This window comes from Dipodomys spectabilis, unplaced genomic scaffold (assembly GCF_019054845.1).
Source record: "Dipodomys spectabilis isolate Male_0828 unplaced genomic scaffold, ASM1905484v1 ptg000024l, whole genome shotgun sequence".
In the NCBI taxonomy this organism is placed as follows: domain Eukaryota; kingdom Metazoa; phylum Chordata; class Mammalia; order Rodentia; family Heteromyidae; genus Dipodomys; species Dipodomys spectabilis.
Window position 1 is genome coordinate 4967879 of NW_024870701.1, and position 15635 is coordinate 4983513.

Sequence of the window (15635 nt, forward strand, 5' to 3'; positions counted from 1 at the left end):
AAGGATTTCTCAGTAATTATCTCTAAGAAACTCAGAAGACTCTGGCTGGATGTGGTTTGTTTTTTTTTTTTCTCCCATCTTCTGCTGCTCTGCTTTCTTTTTCATTTATGTGTGTGTGTGTGTTTGGAAATGTTTTTATTCGTTTTGTTTTTTGTTTTTTCAGTCATGGGGCCTGAATTCTGGGCCTGGGTGCTGTCCCTCAGCTCTTCAGCTCAAGGCTAGCGCTCTGCCACTTGAGCCACAGCTCCACTTCGGGCTTTTTTCTTTTTGCTTATGTGGTGCTAAGGAATCAAACCCAGGGCCTCAAGCATGCAAGGCAAGTGCTCTACCACTGAGCCACCTTCCCAGCCTCAGTTTTTATTCTTTAAAATATAGCTAGGTAACCATTCAACTTGTCAGTTTATAAGTACAATATATTTTGATCAATATCACTCCTGATTTTCTATAGCCTTACAGACTCAAGGACATAAATGAAACATGTAGTCTTACACAGTTCCTTTTGAATAGACCTCTGCCTTATATTAGCACATAGAATTGCCTAAAAATGAGATTTAAAAATACCAATTACTACTATTACCTTAATATTAGACTTAATAGGTGCTGTGAGAGAAAGGTTAAAAGAGATACAGTCTCTTCAAGCATTTCACAGGCAGAAGTCAGACCAACAAAAAATTAGTAATAGTAAGTCAGCAACTTAGCATCTAGAAATTTTAACACCTATAGAGTATTTGGAAATGTTTGCATACTGTCTGATCTACAAAAGTTAGATTTTATTTACAAATTTATCCCTATGCAAAAATAATAAAGGCATAATTATTCAGTGAAAGTCAAGAAAAAATCTGTACTTGCAAGTATTTTAGAAACTGGGGATGATATGTAAACGGATCAAAAGTATCTGTCTCATGGAACTTACATTTTAGTGGAGGAGGAAGAATCAAATTTATAGTATGATAGATGATCGTAAATCCAAGAGGAAGATAAGCAGAGTAAAAGTAATAGAGCATTGTGGATTAGTAGCTGTGCTAATTATTTTATACTGGATAGTCTGGCCTGTCAAATATAATACACAAGTGAATCTGTTTCTGTTTTTCTTAAACTTTGGTGTTTTAAAGGTGTTGATTATATAATGGGAAATGTAGTTAAATATGAAGATCAATTTAGCACTTTTACAAAGGAAACAGTATTGAATGTATTAATTCTATCAATTTTAAGCTGTCAAGTACTAATCATGACTCAGTATATTTTTGCTATCTCAATTAGAAAAATAGGAACAAAGTAAAATTCGTTAGAGATTTTAATATTTGCCATTTAAACTTGGCATTTTTCATCATTTTTTATAATGTAGTTTACATTGCTCACAGTTTCTTTGGTACGATTACTTTTGGTTTTATGAGTTATACATGATCTGATAGAGGGAAGAAATTAGAATAGAAATTATTTATAAAGAATTTAGCTATATGATAATAACAAGTGAGAATTTTGTTAATTAGGACATTGAAAGTCACAACATAAAGTCTTTTTTTTTTTCAAATTCTTCATTGTGATTAAGTGGTTACATACTTTCCCAAATTTCACAGTATTGTGGGATAGTGATGCTTAGTTAAAGTCACAAACACATTCTAACTTTCATGGGGCAAATTGTCTATCATGGTCTGTAACATTTATGAGGTCTATGAGTTTTGCAATACACCACATTGGGTGATATGTACATTTCTTTTATTTTGCATAGCATCAGCTGTTCCCTCTTTCCCACTTGTTCCCTCCCTCCCATTGCTGCCATTGAGTTGTTTAGTTCATTTTGATCAATGTCCAGTCCAGTACAGCTGATGTGTTCCGCTGTTGTATGTTTTTCCCCGATTCCCTCTAGTTCTGTGTCGTCCTGATTTCCCTCTGGTGTGCACATATATACCACATATGTGATCAGCAGCATGGGGTTATTTAGTAGTGATTTGACCAGATGAGTGGAAGTCCTTTGTTTCTTAAGTCTTGTTAATTTTGTCATATCACCTTACATTTTGGATTTAACATCTACTTATCAAGGAGACCACAACATAAAGTCTTTTTAAGTGTACAGTAACTATCAGGACATAGGAGTTTATTCCTGCATGATATACCAATTGTAATAGTTAAACCACTTTGTAAAAATCATGTTTAAAGCAGTGCCTTAATTATATACATACATTTGCTTAATATGTTATTGAGTTAACACTCTTAACATTATAACGTAGAACTAATATTCTTAGAATCATATTTTAAGTGTATCCAAATCCCTACTTAAATCTATTTACTGAAAGAACAGTTTTCACAACAGAAACCTGTATGGTAAGAGTTGTGTTTTTAAAAATTATTTTTATCCACTTTGTATATTATAGTTTGTACCCGCTTACACTCACTGACTATAGACAGCATACAACTAACATTCTTTTTTTTTTTTTGTCAGTTGTGGGGCCTGAACTCTAGGCCTGGGATCTGTCCCTCACCTCTTCAGCTCAATGCTAGCACTCTTATCACTTGAGCCATAGCACCAGTTCTGGCTTTTTCTGCTTATGTGGTGCTGAGGAATCAAACCCAGGGCCTCAAGCATACATACCACTGAGCCACCTTCCCAACCCCATAACTAACATTCTTAAATTTATCTGTAACACATTTATCTATAAGTGCGTTATACATCTAGTCATTGAAAGAACACACTGTTCAAAAGAAAGCCTATATACTCCACATGTTAGAGTCATGTTTTAAATAAAGCCATTAAACGGCCTTTAAAGTCCTTGCCTTATCACATGTCCAGGTGTGTGTAGCTCACACCTGAAATTCTAGCTAAGCAGGAGGCAGAGAAGTAGGAGAATATTGGTCTAATGTCAGCCCAGGTAAAATGAAATACTGTATCTGAAAAATTGACCAAAGTGAACCAGGTATAGTTGCTCACACCTATCACTCTAGCTACTCAAAGGTTGAGATTTGAAGATCAATATTTAAAGCCAGCCAGGGCACAAAAATCTGAGAGGCTCCATCTCAACCAATAAAGCGCTGGATATAGTAATGTGCAACTGTATTATCCCCAGTTATCCCAGGGGAAGTGAAAAGATAGTATTACAGTCCTAGTATACACCTAGGCAGGAAGTGAGAAACTTTCTCAAAAATAACCCATGAGAAAGAGAGCTAAAAGTGGTAAGGCTTAGTAGTGGAGCACTTTACCTAATTAGTAAGCAGAAGGCCCTGAGTTCAAACCCCAAAACTGTATCTTCCCCCATTACATTATTTTGTAATAACTACTACAGATTTCATTTTGTTTCATAAAAAGCAAAAAAGTGCTGGGTACCAGTGGCTCACTCCTGTAATCCTAGCTACTCAGAAGGCTGAGATCTGAGGATAGCAATGTGAAGCCATCTGGGGCAAGCACTTGCTAGGCAAGCACTTTCCCACTAAGCCATTATTCCCAGCCCCTACAAGACTTTTATGCAATAAACTACTCAGAAAAAGCCAGAAGTGATACTGTGGCACAAAGTGATAGAGCACTAGCATTGAGGCTCAAGGACAGTGCCCAGGCCCTGAATTCAAGCCCCAGTATTTAAAAAAAAAAAAAAAGGCAAAACGTTTGCTTGTTCTAAGCCAATGTTTTTTTCACACAGATGGAGAAAGGAAAATGAATGATAGCTTGGATGATATGTTCGATAGGACCACACATGAAGAGTATGAATCCTGTTTGACAGATAGCTGTCCCCAAACAGCTGCAGGACATGAAGAGAAGGAATTGGTAGCTGCCTCCAAGAAACCAAACAGTAAAGCTGTTTCTCTTTAATTATGGCTTCTTTCTTACACTGAATTCACTAAGCTATCAAGCTAATGAACAGAATTGATAAGATAACAAGATTTCTTGTATAAATTTCTTTTTCAATTACTTTTTCAATTTTTGAAACAATTTCAGATTGATGGAAGAGTTTCAAAAAGCAGTTCAAAGGGTTCTCCTGTATTATTTACTTACCTCCCCTTTATGAAACATTTTAGTCACCTCCCTTTCATATCCAGTCTAATACCTGGCAATAAGACTATATCCAAAATGTATTTTTATATCACTTCTCCATCTCTGCAGCTGTGACCACCCTAGTCCTTTTCACTTTGGTTATTTTTTAATTAAGGTCTCAATGTTTTCCCAAGCCAGCCTGAATTGTGATGCTGGCAATCTGTACTTCCCAAGTAGCCAGGATTGCAGATATGATCTACAATATCCTGCCCAACAATATTCTTTAATCTTTTAATTTTCTAGTTATAATCTACCTTAAAGACATATTTTCAGATTCAATGAATAGATAAGTAGAACATACTAAAAGCTCTTTTTTTTCTTGCCAATTCTTAACAGATGGATAGTTCTTTTAAAATATAAAATATTCTAAGATATAACTTGTAGTAATATAGTAACTGAAATAAGACAGTCAGGATCCTTTTTTTTACTGAAATGAAAAACAAAGTAGTAATAGAAAATTTAAATGAGTTGCTTGTGGGCCTAGAAGATAAAATTCAATAAATAGGTAAGTTTTGGTGTATGTCAGGTTTTTACCCACCTCCCCCAGCAAACTAATTGTTACTTACTAAATTCTTTGGTAACTTTGTGATAAGTTTGTTTTGTTTATGGTTTTAGCACATGGAGATAAACAAGATAAGGTCAAACAGAAAGCTTTTGTGGAGCCATATTTTAAAGACACTGAAAGGTAAGTAGGTCTTGATAGCAACAAAGTCTAGGGAACTACAACAGAGTTGTCTTTTGTCAGAGTATCTATTAAATTGCTACTTTGTTTAAACTAGTGGAGTTATAATCCCTGCATTTGGGAGGACAAGGCAGAATTAGCACAAGTTCAAGGCCAGCCTAGGCAACACAGTAATTTTGAAGTCAATCTGGGCTGTAGAGTATGACTCCCATCTCAAAAAATGGAATTATTTACTTAGGATTATAACCAAAAAATGAACACAGAAATAAAAATAACCAATTTTACATATAAGAACATTTTTACCAGCTACAAGACGCTCAGTAACCTTTTTGGGTGATGCTTCATTTGACATCTACTATGAATGACAATCTACTAATAAGTTTCCTGCTTTATTGTAGTATACTTCAGAAATAGAGTAGATTAATATTCAGAAAAAAGGGTTTAGCCAATATATGTTCTAGAAAAACTTAGAATTTCACAACTCTGAAAAAAATATATATGACTGCGACAATGTATTTTATCTGTTCTTGGTTTCCCTTTCTAAAGTACATATACTGCTTTAGAGTTGAGGGTTCTTGAGTTAAAACACAAATAACCTTTATATAACCTATACCTGGAAGCAGCAATTAAAATTTCTTGAAGAAAAGTGCTTACTTAACTAAAGGGGCATGAAATTCATGTTACCACAAAGTCATTTAAAAAATCAGTTTTTGAAGTAGAGCTGTGGCTCAAGTGATAAGGTGCTAGCCTAGGGCAAAAAAATTCAGGGACAGCACCCAAGCCCTGAGTTCAAGCCCCAGGATTGGCATCAAAAGCCTGTTTTCACTGTATTTGATGTTGGTATACTTTGTGGAGGGGAAGGGAAAAAACAAAATGTTTAAATAGGGATACAGGTGGACCCATTGCAACAATGAGATGTACAAGACATTATGTTGAAAAACAAATTTTACAACTTTGGCGGGGGGGGGGGGGCAGGGGAGGGTGAGGGGGGGAGGACACTGAGGGCTGGGGGGGTGGTAAAGATGGGAAGGGGAAACAAAGGAGGAGGCAACAATGCTTGATAAGAAATGTACTCATTACCTTGCCCATGTAATTGTAACCCCTCTGTAGGGTATTTTCACAATTAAAAAAAAAAAGTCACTTTTTGTGAGTCAGACTGTTAAAGCTCACTGGGTTGTTTCTATTAGAAACATTTTATATATATATATAAAACTCTTCATTTACAAGGCTTATAAGTATTGCTTATTGAGCATTTTAGAACTTGGTAAATATACTATTTTTTAACTTTTTTAATTTTAAAAAAAATTTCTCCTTCTCAAAGTACTCCATAGTAAATTAAGCTATACCAGATTAATCTGAATCTCAGTGGTTCATACTGGTCCATTTACAGAGAAATGATAATTCTGCCTGATAATATTTTGAAGTGTTTAGGATGGGTAAGGCAGAAAAAAAATAATATTTCTTCTAGACAAAATGCCAAAAAGATTAATCCATTCTAGGAGAAGAATAGGAATAGGTTACATGGGTTCTTAGTAGTAAAAAACTGAGGCATTGTTCTTTTTCTTAGCTGTGTTATATATCATCTCCTGAGTTTAATAATATAGTATTTATTTTTAAATGTCATTATATTTAACTTCTGTTATTTTCAGACAAAGACAAATTGTTGATTAGGAAAAAAAAAACAGAGGATTGGGTATGGTTAGGCACATCTATAATCCCATTTATTGGAGAGATGAAGACAGACAATTAGGGTCTGAGGCCAGCCCTGGCAAAAGTGAAAGTGTGTATCTGAAAAACAAACTAGAAGTAGAAAGACTGGAAATGTGGCTCAAATGATAAGGGCGCTTACCCTAGCAGGGATGAAGCCCTGAATTCAATCCTTGTTATTACTATCACACTCCCACCAAAAAAATTGGACATATAGTAGGCTGGGAAGTGGCATGGTAGCTCAAGTGGTAGAGTGCTAACCTTGAGCTGAAGAGCTGAGGGACAGCGCCCAGGCCCTGAGTTCAAGCCCCATGGTCAACAACAAAAAAAAATTGTGCTGACATCATTTGTTCATGCCTATCATGCTAGCTATTCAGGAGGCTAAGATCTGAGGGTATATTCATTTTATTTGAAATATTACTTCTCATATCAATATTTATATATAATTATTATATATAAATACATTATATAAATTCATACATAAATAATATATTATCTATATTACAAGTAATATTTCAAATAAAATGACTAAGTTTTTGATATTCTCTTCTGAGCCCTCGGGTTTTTTAAATTCAAATTTTAAACAAAAGACCTTTATGGTGGCAAATTGGTTTAATTTTCAATTCATTTTTCCCTCAGGGAAACTAGCTTGCAAAATTTTCCTCATATTGAGGTGGTTCGGAAAAAAGAAGAGAGAAGAAAATTGCTTGGGCATACGTGTAAGGAATGTGAAATTGTGAGTACTAATGCAAAAAAAATTCTTTTAAATACAGCTTCATAGAACACAAATGCATGATTTAAAAATCATACACAGGCACCATCACTCAAATATGTAATCCCAGCTACTTGCGATTTACAGATAGAAGGATCATAGTTCAACCCCAGCACAGACAAAAGTTAGGGTCCAAGGGTAGTAGAAGTAGAAATTTAGAGGCCTGTGTGAAAAAAAAAAATTAAAAGCAAAAAGGTTATAGTTGAGAGGTACAGTGCTAAGGTCCTGAGTTCAAACCCCCCATACTTCTTCCCCCCAAAAAAATAAAATTACAAATACAAACCATATTTATATCCAGAAACTTTGTTTGAGCCAATAGTAACAGAAAGAATAAAGGGTACTGATTATGATAGAAAAGATCTGCGCTGATAAAAAATGAAAGCCCTCAAGTTCTCATAGATTTAAGAGAATCTGAGGCCTAAATCTTAGTTGTGACCAGCTTAAGATACACATTTCTATATTTATTTGCAAAAGTGCCTGTATGTGTACTATTTGGGGAAACGCTGATATTTTACTAGGAAACTTTACCGTCAGTTTATTTTTTCTGCTAACACACTTAGGAAATTAGGTACACACACACACACATATTTTTTTTTTTTCTGGTCATGGGGCTTGAACTGGGCCTAGGCCTGGGCCTGGGCCTTGGCCTGGGCACTCTTCCTGAGCTCTTCAGCTCAAGGTTAGCATTCTACCAATTGAGCCACAGCACCACTTCTGGTTTTCTGGTAGTTATTTTGGAGATAAGAGTCTCACAGACTTTACTGCCCAGGCTGTCTTTGGACCGTGATCCTCAGATCTCAGCCTTCTGAGTAGCTAGGATTACAGGTGTGAGCCACCAGTGCCTGGCGCTATTTATATATTTTTTTTAAATAACTGATACTGCTGTAAGCTATATTTCACCATCACCATCACCCCCCACCACCTTGAAAACATTCTTATTCCAGAACAAAATATGACAAATACGCTTTGCTTCATCCTTAAGACACTAAATTTTTGCTTTTTGTTGTCTTAGGTGCTCAAGTTGTAGTACTAATTGTCCTGTTACTAAATCATCCCAGACAGGTTCTTTATTAAAATATGCTGTGTTTATTTTTTGCCTTGTTAACCATTAGCTGTTAGGTCCCTGCCTCCAGAAACTAACTTCCCCATTTAAAATTCCTTTTTAACAACTGTGGTCTAGAAAAATTGATAACCAAGAAAATTAAGATTCTGAGCAAAGTATAAATAGTATATACAAGTAAGCATTTCACAAAATTATATTCTTAGACACTTACAGTGGAAGTATAAATTGAGATCACTATTTTGAAAAACTGTTTGGTAGTACAAACAAACCACCTTTGTCGTGAATTTTTTTAACACAGATTGAATGTATTTTGATTTATTAATGAAAGAACATGATTTTGTTTTGTTTTGTGCTGGTCCTGGGGCTTGAACTCAGGGCCTGAGTATTGTCCTTGAGCTTTTTTAGCTCAAGGCTAGTGCTGTAACACTTGATCCACAACTTCACGTCCAGAACCTAGTTAATTGGAAAACAGGGTCTCACAGACTTTTCTGCCCAGGTTGGCTTTGAAATAAGAGCATCAGATCTGAGCCTCTTTAGTAGCTAGGTCATGAGCCCATCATTCCCCAACCAGTATACTTTCAACAAAATGGTGAATGGTCTTTCTTTTTCCTAAGAATAAAATTTAATTAATGTCAGTTCCTACCAAAACCTTGCAGCATCTTCTTAGCTTACTAAGAAACAGAATCATAGCAGTGGAGCTCACTGGACACAGAAAAAAGTAGAGACAGGAGGGAGGGACTGAGAAGTTACTGGAAATGCATTCATTACATGACATCTGTAGTTGTAATCCCTCTATACATCACCTTTATAATAGTAATATTAAAGTTAATTAATTAAAAAAGAAAAACAGAATCCAAGGCTGTAGATGTAGCTCAATGGTAGAGTACTAGTCTTAAGCACAAAAGCTCAGGCCAAGTTCAAATTCCTTTTCTTATTTGTGAAACACATATCACAAATGAGGATCAGTACTGATTACTGTTTGTGAGTAATGCTATAGTTATCAATTAATATTATCAGTAAATATTATTTCCTTAGCATGCTGAATTTTTTTTACTAAATGATACATGTCTTCTAATTTATAATTAGTAAACCTGGCACTCAACTTACTATTCCTAAATGAAAAAAACTTACCAGTTCTTATTGTTAGTATTATGCAGATATGCCTGCAGAAGAAAGAGAAAAAAAGTTGGCTTCCTGCTCAAGACATCGATTTCGTTACATTCCACCCAACACACCAGAGAATTTCTGGGAAGTTGGTTTTCCTTCCACTCAGACTTGCATAGAAAGAGGTAAAAATATAAATTGTAACATTATCTGTTCAAGTTGGAACATGAACCCTTTTTCTATGATATTCTTTTTGTTGTTGTTGTTGATTGTAGGGCCTAAACTCTGGGCTGGGCACTGTCCCTGAGCTCTTCAGGTCAAGGCAAGCACTCTACCACTTGAGCCACAGTGTTACTTCCAGTTTTCTAGTGGTTAATTAGAGATAAGAGTCTCAGGTATTTTCCTGCACAGGCTGGCTTTGAACTGCAATCCTCAGATCTTAGCCTCCTGAGTAGCTAGGATTACAGCATGAGCAACCAGTGCCCCGCTCTATGATATTCTTTATTTTCTTTTTCAGATTGGGTACTACATATGCTATACATATAAATTTCTATACATAAAAGGCTTATCTTGAGTCTTCTGTTAATTGTATCAGACATTGTTTATAATCACTTTAATGTAATTATATATGTATTAGTCTGCTATTGCATTCAGATTCAGGAAGAAATTTCATCCTGTCATCAAAAGAACTTTTAATAGAATAAAAAACATTACAGAAGTTCTGTTGCTAAAGTTGTTTAAAAAGAGAGAGTTTGAATTTTGTTTAAAACCTCACTTATCCAGAATGCTGAGCATTTATAAACTATATCTGAATTAAAAATGGATGTTGGCTAAGTAGCTGGCATGCTGATAGTGCCTTCACATTTGGCATTTTATGTAATGTAATTTGAATACATGTAACTTTCAAGGAATTTATAAAATTCAGGAGTCCAGATTTTTCTTTTGTCTCACCACCATTACCATTCACAGTATCATAGTCCTAAAAATATTGGTACACTGAGTTTTATGAAAATATGAGATGTTTTGTGAACTGTGATGTGAAAATACAGTGTGCAGAATATTTATAATTTGACTTTAAAGTTACAGTATTTCATTAATAACCTTTGGGTATTAGGCCTATATTTGTAAGTTACAAATCTCTAAAACACTTTTACCCATAAGAAAATAATATATCAATGAATTTAAATTTAAATGTCCACTTAGACTTTTAGCTCAACTCTTGCCATTTTCAATTAAGAATTCTAAAGGCCTGCTTTATGACCAGCAGTTGTGGGTGTCTTCTTCACTTTTAGAGAAACCTTAAGATAATTAACTCTATGATATTTAACTTAAGATATTTACCTTTGTCCAAAAGATACAAAGTCTCTGATAAAAAACGTTTTTCACTTTCCTCCTTATAGCAAGTCAGTTTAAGTCTGCTTTGGCTTGATGTCTCTGCTTGGTTACCACATAGAACCAGACAATCTGACTAAAGTCTATTTTTACTTCTCTAACAGTCCAGGGGTATGGCAGACAACAGTCCTCCCCTGAAAGTTAAGTGATTGGAGACAACCGTGGGGGATAATCTGAATATGTGAAGAGTGTAGAGGCATGCCATCCAATGAAGTAGCTACTTATATAAAATGTTTTTAAACTAGCACTCAGGATTTACCTATAATAATATTTTGTGTTGAGCAGTTTGTTCCTATTTGAACCCTATGGGAGGCAGAATAGGAAAATGCCTGAGAGTTATAGTAATAGAATTAGCATTTGTACACTTCTTTCTAGTTCTGTGTACTTGAACTAGTTATTCAGTTTCTCTGGCTTGGCTACCCTGTAACCTGTGAAATAAACACAGTAGAAGCTATTTTAAAGGCATGTAAGAGTTATCTGAGACAATGCATAAACATGCAATACATGCTTATTGTTTATATTTTTAGTGTACATGAAGAAACTGAGACTGAGGAGTAAAATCATTCGTCAGTATCACACAGCTAAAATCCAGAACCATGTAAACTTAGAAAGCATCAAATAAGATAAATATTTATTAGATATATACTAAAAGTATATATTGCCAATATAGTCTTCTAAATTTATAATTTGTTTTTTTTAAGGTTACATTAAGGAAGATCTTGATCTTTGCCCTCGTCCAAAAAGACGACAGCCTTACAATGCAATGTTTTCTCCAAAAGGCAAGGAACAGAAGACCTAGATGTTAAAGCAAAAACAGATGATTGAAGACAGTTTTTCCATTTTAGTTATTTATAGTTTAAGGTGGTATCAAACATTGATTTTTTTGATCTGTAAATTGATTTATAAATCAGTTTTTATTAAAAATGTTTTTAAGTGGCATTTTCTACCACACAAGCAACTATTTAAAATGTAGATATCCTTATATTGTGTTTTCTTTTGTTTGCACCTTGGTTTAGACCAATGAAGCAGTTCCATTTTACACCTTAAGGGTTTTTATTTACTTTATTTGATAATTATAATTTTGGAAATATGGCAGTGGAATTCTGTGATTTCTTTCTTGAAAACTTAAAAAACAATTAGCTCACAGGGAAGGGGGAGTTTCATTGTTACATTTCTACAAGTTGGAATACACTGTATTCTAATCAATTTCACCCCTTCTATCACTTTCCCTTAACCCCTTCCTCAAATAATTTCAACAGGTTTCATTGTTCTGTTGTCATACTTGCAACCAATCAATTTCAGTATCCAGCCTCTTTCATCCTCCTTGTTAACCCATCCTCCTCCCACATGCTCACTCCCAGCAGAGTCTATTTAGATTTTTTTCTTTTTATTTCATCTTTCTTTTGCTATTCACATTCAATAGTGATTTCATATTAATCATTATAGATTTCATTTCTCAACCAGTTGCTGTTTTTTACTTCATACCAAAGTGTCCGACATTACATTTTTTGTTTTTGTTTTCAAAAGAGGGTGCTCAATTCAATAATCCTTTTAACTCTCCAGAGCCCGTTCTTGTTGAAAGGAGCTACTTTGTTGTAAAGTCCTTTCAAGGTGACCACAAGTATTAGAATACTTTAAATTAACATTTTCTGATCAGTACTCCAGCTTTTCACATATTTTCTTTACTTCATATTTTTTTGTTCTGGTCAGTGTTTTAGCTGAATTTGTTGAGTACTTCTGTGCCTGTTTGATCAGCTTCAGTTGTATTATTTTTCCAGATTGACTAGTGTTATGAACTTCCAATTTGGCTTCCAAGTAGAATTCTCTATCAATCTTCTATTCCTCTTAAGTCCTAGTTACCTGACCACATCTGTATCACCTTTTTTAGTGGCATTTTGTTTACTTTTTTTGTGGGTTTCTTCAGTCCACATCTTCACATTAGTTATGTAAGCAGGAATACAAAAGACAGTGTGGATGGATGCTTCGCTGTGGAGGCATTTAAAATCTCTACTTCTCAGAGTTGTTTAAATCACCTCTATTAATCTCGTCTTCCTTCTATAAATAAATTGGATCTGTTTGTACTTTTACAGATTAGACTAGAACAGGAGATGACATATATTAAATATTAACCTGTCAGACCACTTTTTACTACATTGTTTGGCTCTGAATATTATGAAATTTTTACAACCCTATCATACTTCCATTCAATACTTTTCTTTCCTTTTCAAATTGTCCTTTGTTCTATTTTTTTCTATTGGTAATTAACTGATCTCTGAAAAACAACAATAACAGCAGTTGACCCCGGATTCTGGTGGCTCACACCTATATTCCTAGCTACTCAGGAGGCTGAGCTCTAAGGATCACAGTTTGAAACCAAGCCACACAAGAAAATCTGTGAGATTGTAATCACCAATTCACCACTAAGAACCTAGAAGTAGAGCTGTGGCTTAAGTGGTAGAGTGTTGGCCTTGAACAAAAGAACTTGGGCAGTATCCAAACCAACCAAGTTCAAGCACACAGAATACACACACAAAAGTAATAACAGTAATCATTTATTGGTTTCTTGCTATATGCCAAGAATTATGCTATGTACTTACATATATTGTATTTTTCTCTTCCAATCCTAAATATTGGAATATTACTATGTAAATTATCTGCATATCACTTATATATGTATTATATGTGTATATAACCTAATATATATATATATATATATATATATATATATATAAAACCTAATAATGTTAAGATGCAAGAAATGAATCCCCCAAACAGCAGATTAAACAATGTGACTGGCTTTATTTTTCTCACCTTAAAAAGTCTAGAAATCAAAGGCAACTAGAAGGAGCTAGATTGCTCCTGGTTCTGTTCTTCCATACTTCATATATTACCTTCATCATGGCTTGTGAATAGTAGTACACCTCTAGAATCATACCTGTGTTCTCTGCAAGAAGAAAAGAAAAATAATGAATGCATGTACCATTCGTTTTCCTCCCCTGGAAAAGTATTTCTAAAGCTCTCTCTAATAATTTCCCTTACTTCTCTCCTCCCTCCCTCCCTCCCTCCCCCCCCCCATGTGTACACATGTGCATGCGCCAATTCTAGAGCTTGAACTAAGTGCCTGAGCACTATCCCTGAGCTCTTTTGGTCAAGGCTAGTGCTCCACTTCCAGCTTTTTAATAGTTGATTGGAAATAAAAGTCTTACAGACTTTCCTGTCTGATCTGGCTTCGAATCAGCCATCCTCAGATCTCATCCTCCTGAGTAGCTAGAATTACATCTCCCCTACTTAATAATTGCCAGAATCGTCATTTTGCCACCTCTAATAGTTAGTAGAACTCATGATTGCCTTCTATCAGAATCAGAGCTCATAGCTTCTATATGCAGAGAATGGGGGATATCCAGCTTGCAGGCCATGAAGGCCCTTGAAATCATTTGATACATGATAAGCCAGACACATGTGATTCTTAAATGCTTGTCATTGGCTACCCATAACCACCTATCTGCTTTGATAATTTTATAAATTATCAGAAATTTTATAAATATCCAAATGTCACCTGGCACAGAAAAGATTTCAAACCCCTGCATAGTACAGTGCCAGGAGGTAGAGAGATACTAGGTTTGTACAGGGTACCAGAAGTCTAGTTCTAATATACTTCCAGTAGATTTGCTATTTATTTATTTATTTATTGCCATGCCCGGGGCTTGAACTCTGGGCCTGGGTGCTGTCCTTGGGCCTCTCTGTGCTCAAGGCTAGCACTCTACCATTTGAGCCACACTGCCATGTCTGGCTTTTTCTGAGTAGTTTATTGACGATAAGAGTCTCACTGATTTTCCTGCCCAGGCTGGCTTCAAACAACAATTTTCGGATCTCAGCCTCCTGAGTAGCTAGAATTACAGGCGTAAGGTTGCTTTTTAAACAGCAACCTAGCCACTTGTCAGTGGCTTACACCTTTAATCCTTTAATAGGTAGAGATTAAGAGGATTTAGGTTCAAGGAGGGCCTAGTCAAAAGCTCCTAAGAACCCACCTCTTCAAATAGCTGAGCACAGTGTATCACTCCCAGCTTCTTGGGAGGCAGAAATCAGGAGGTTAACAAAAAAGTTTGAAATTGTATTATCCAAAGTTTGAAATTGTATTATCCTAACTTCTGTTTACATTTAAATGTATCCAATTAATTCAAGTAACTAAAAAATATGTCCATTTCACGTCTAGGCATGATAGCATTTGTCTGCAATCCAGGCTATGCAGTAGACAAAGACAGCCAGAAAGTTCCAGACCAGCCTAAGGAAAAAAATGGAAGAGATCTCCATCTCAACAGAAAACAAGCTGAGCATAGTGAACATGCCTGTCCTCTCAGCTATGTCAGGAAGCTTAAATAGATTGTGGTCAGGATAGCTCAAGCAAAAACCAAGATTCTATCTCAAAAATAATCAGAGCCGGGAGGCTAAAGTCGTGGTTCAAGCAGTAGAGTATCTGCCTTGACAATACAATGACAAAGGGCAAACCCCCAGTACTGCTAAGGAAAAAAATGGGGGAAAACTAGCTGAACCAGAAAGGATTAGATTGTCTACCTGACAGTAACTTGACAGCTACCCAGCCTGTCTATAGCTAGTATTTTTCAGATGAATTGAGACCTAATTTATTTTTTATTCACTATTAACCAGCTCTGTCATTAAATAGGAAGTGAAATAGACCAGCCCACCTCCCTCACTCTTTTTTTTTTTTTTTTTTTTTGAGATAATGGAGTTTGAATTTACGGCTTTGTTCTTCTATATAATTGCTCTATTACTTGAGCCATGCCTAGACCGCCCCCCCCCCTTTTTTTCTAGCTTGTTTTTCATGTAGGCTCTATTTATTTTGCCTAAGACAAGGAACCAACTGTATCTAACTAGC

The 15635-nt window shown here is 35.4% G+C and overlaps 1 protein-coding gene across 4 annotated transcripts in view; it reads left to right on the forward strand.

Annotated features, from left to right (window-relative positions):
* Rbbp8 (RB binding protein 8, endonuclease) overlaps positions 1-11788 on the forward strand; it is a 67014-nt gene extending 55226 nt beyond the window's left edge. For all 4 annotated transcript variants that reach the window (XM_042675135.1, XM_042675134.1, XM_042675136.1 and 1 more), the window contains exons 15-19: positions 3630-3779; positions 4637-4706; positions 7050-7146; positions 9393-9534; positions 11443-11788. In XM_042675135.1, the coding sequence (XP_042531069.1) occupies positions 3630-3779; positions 4637-4706; positions 7050-7146; positions 9393-9534; positions 11443-11540 (557 nt within the window). In that variant the 3' untranslated portion in view covers positions 11541-11788. The remainder of the gene's footprint in view (positions 1-3629; positions 3780-4636; positions 4707-7049; positions 7147-9392; positions 9535-11442) is intronic.
* The last annotated feature ends 3847 nt before the right edge of the window (positions 11789-15635 follow it).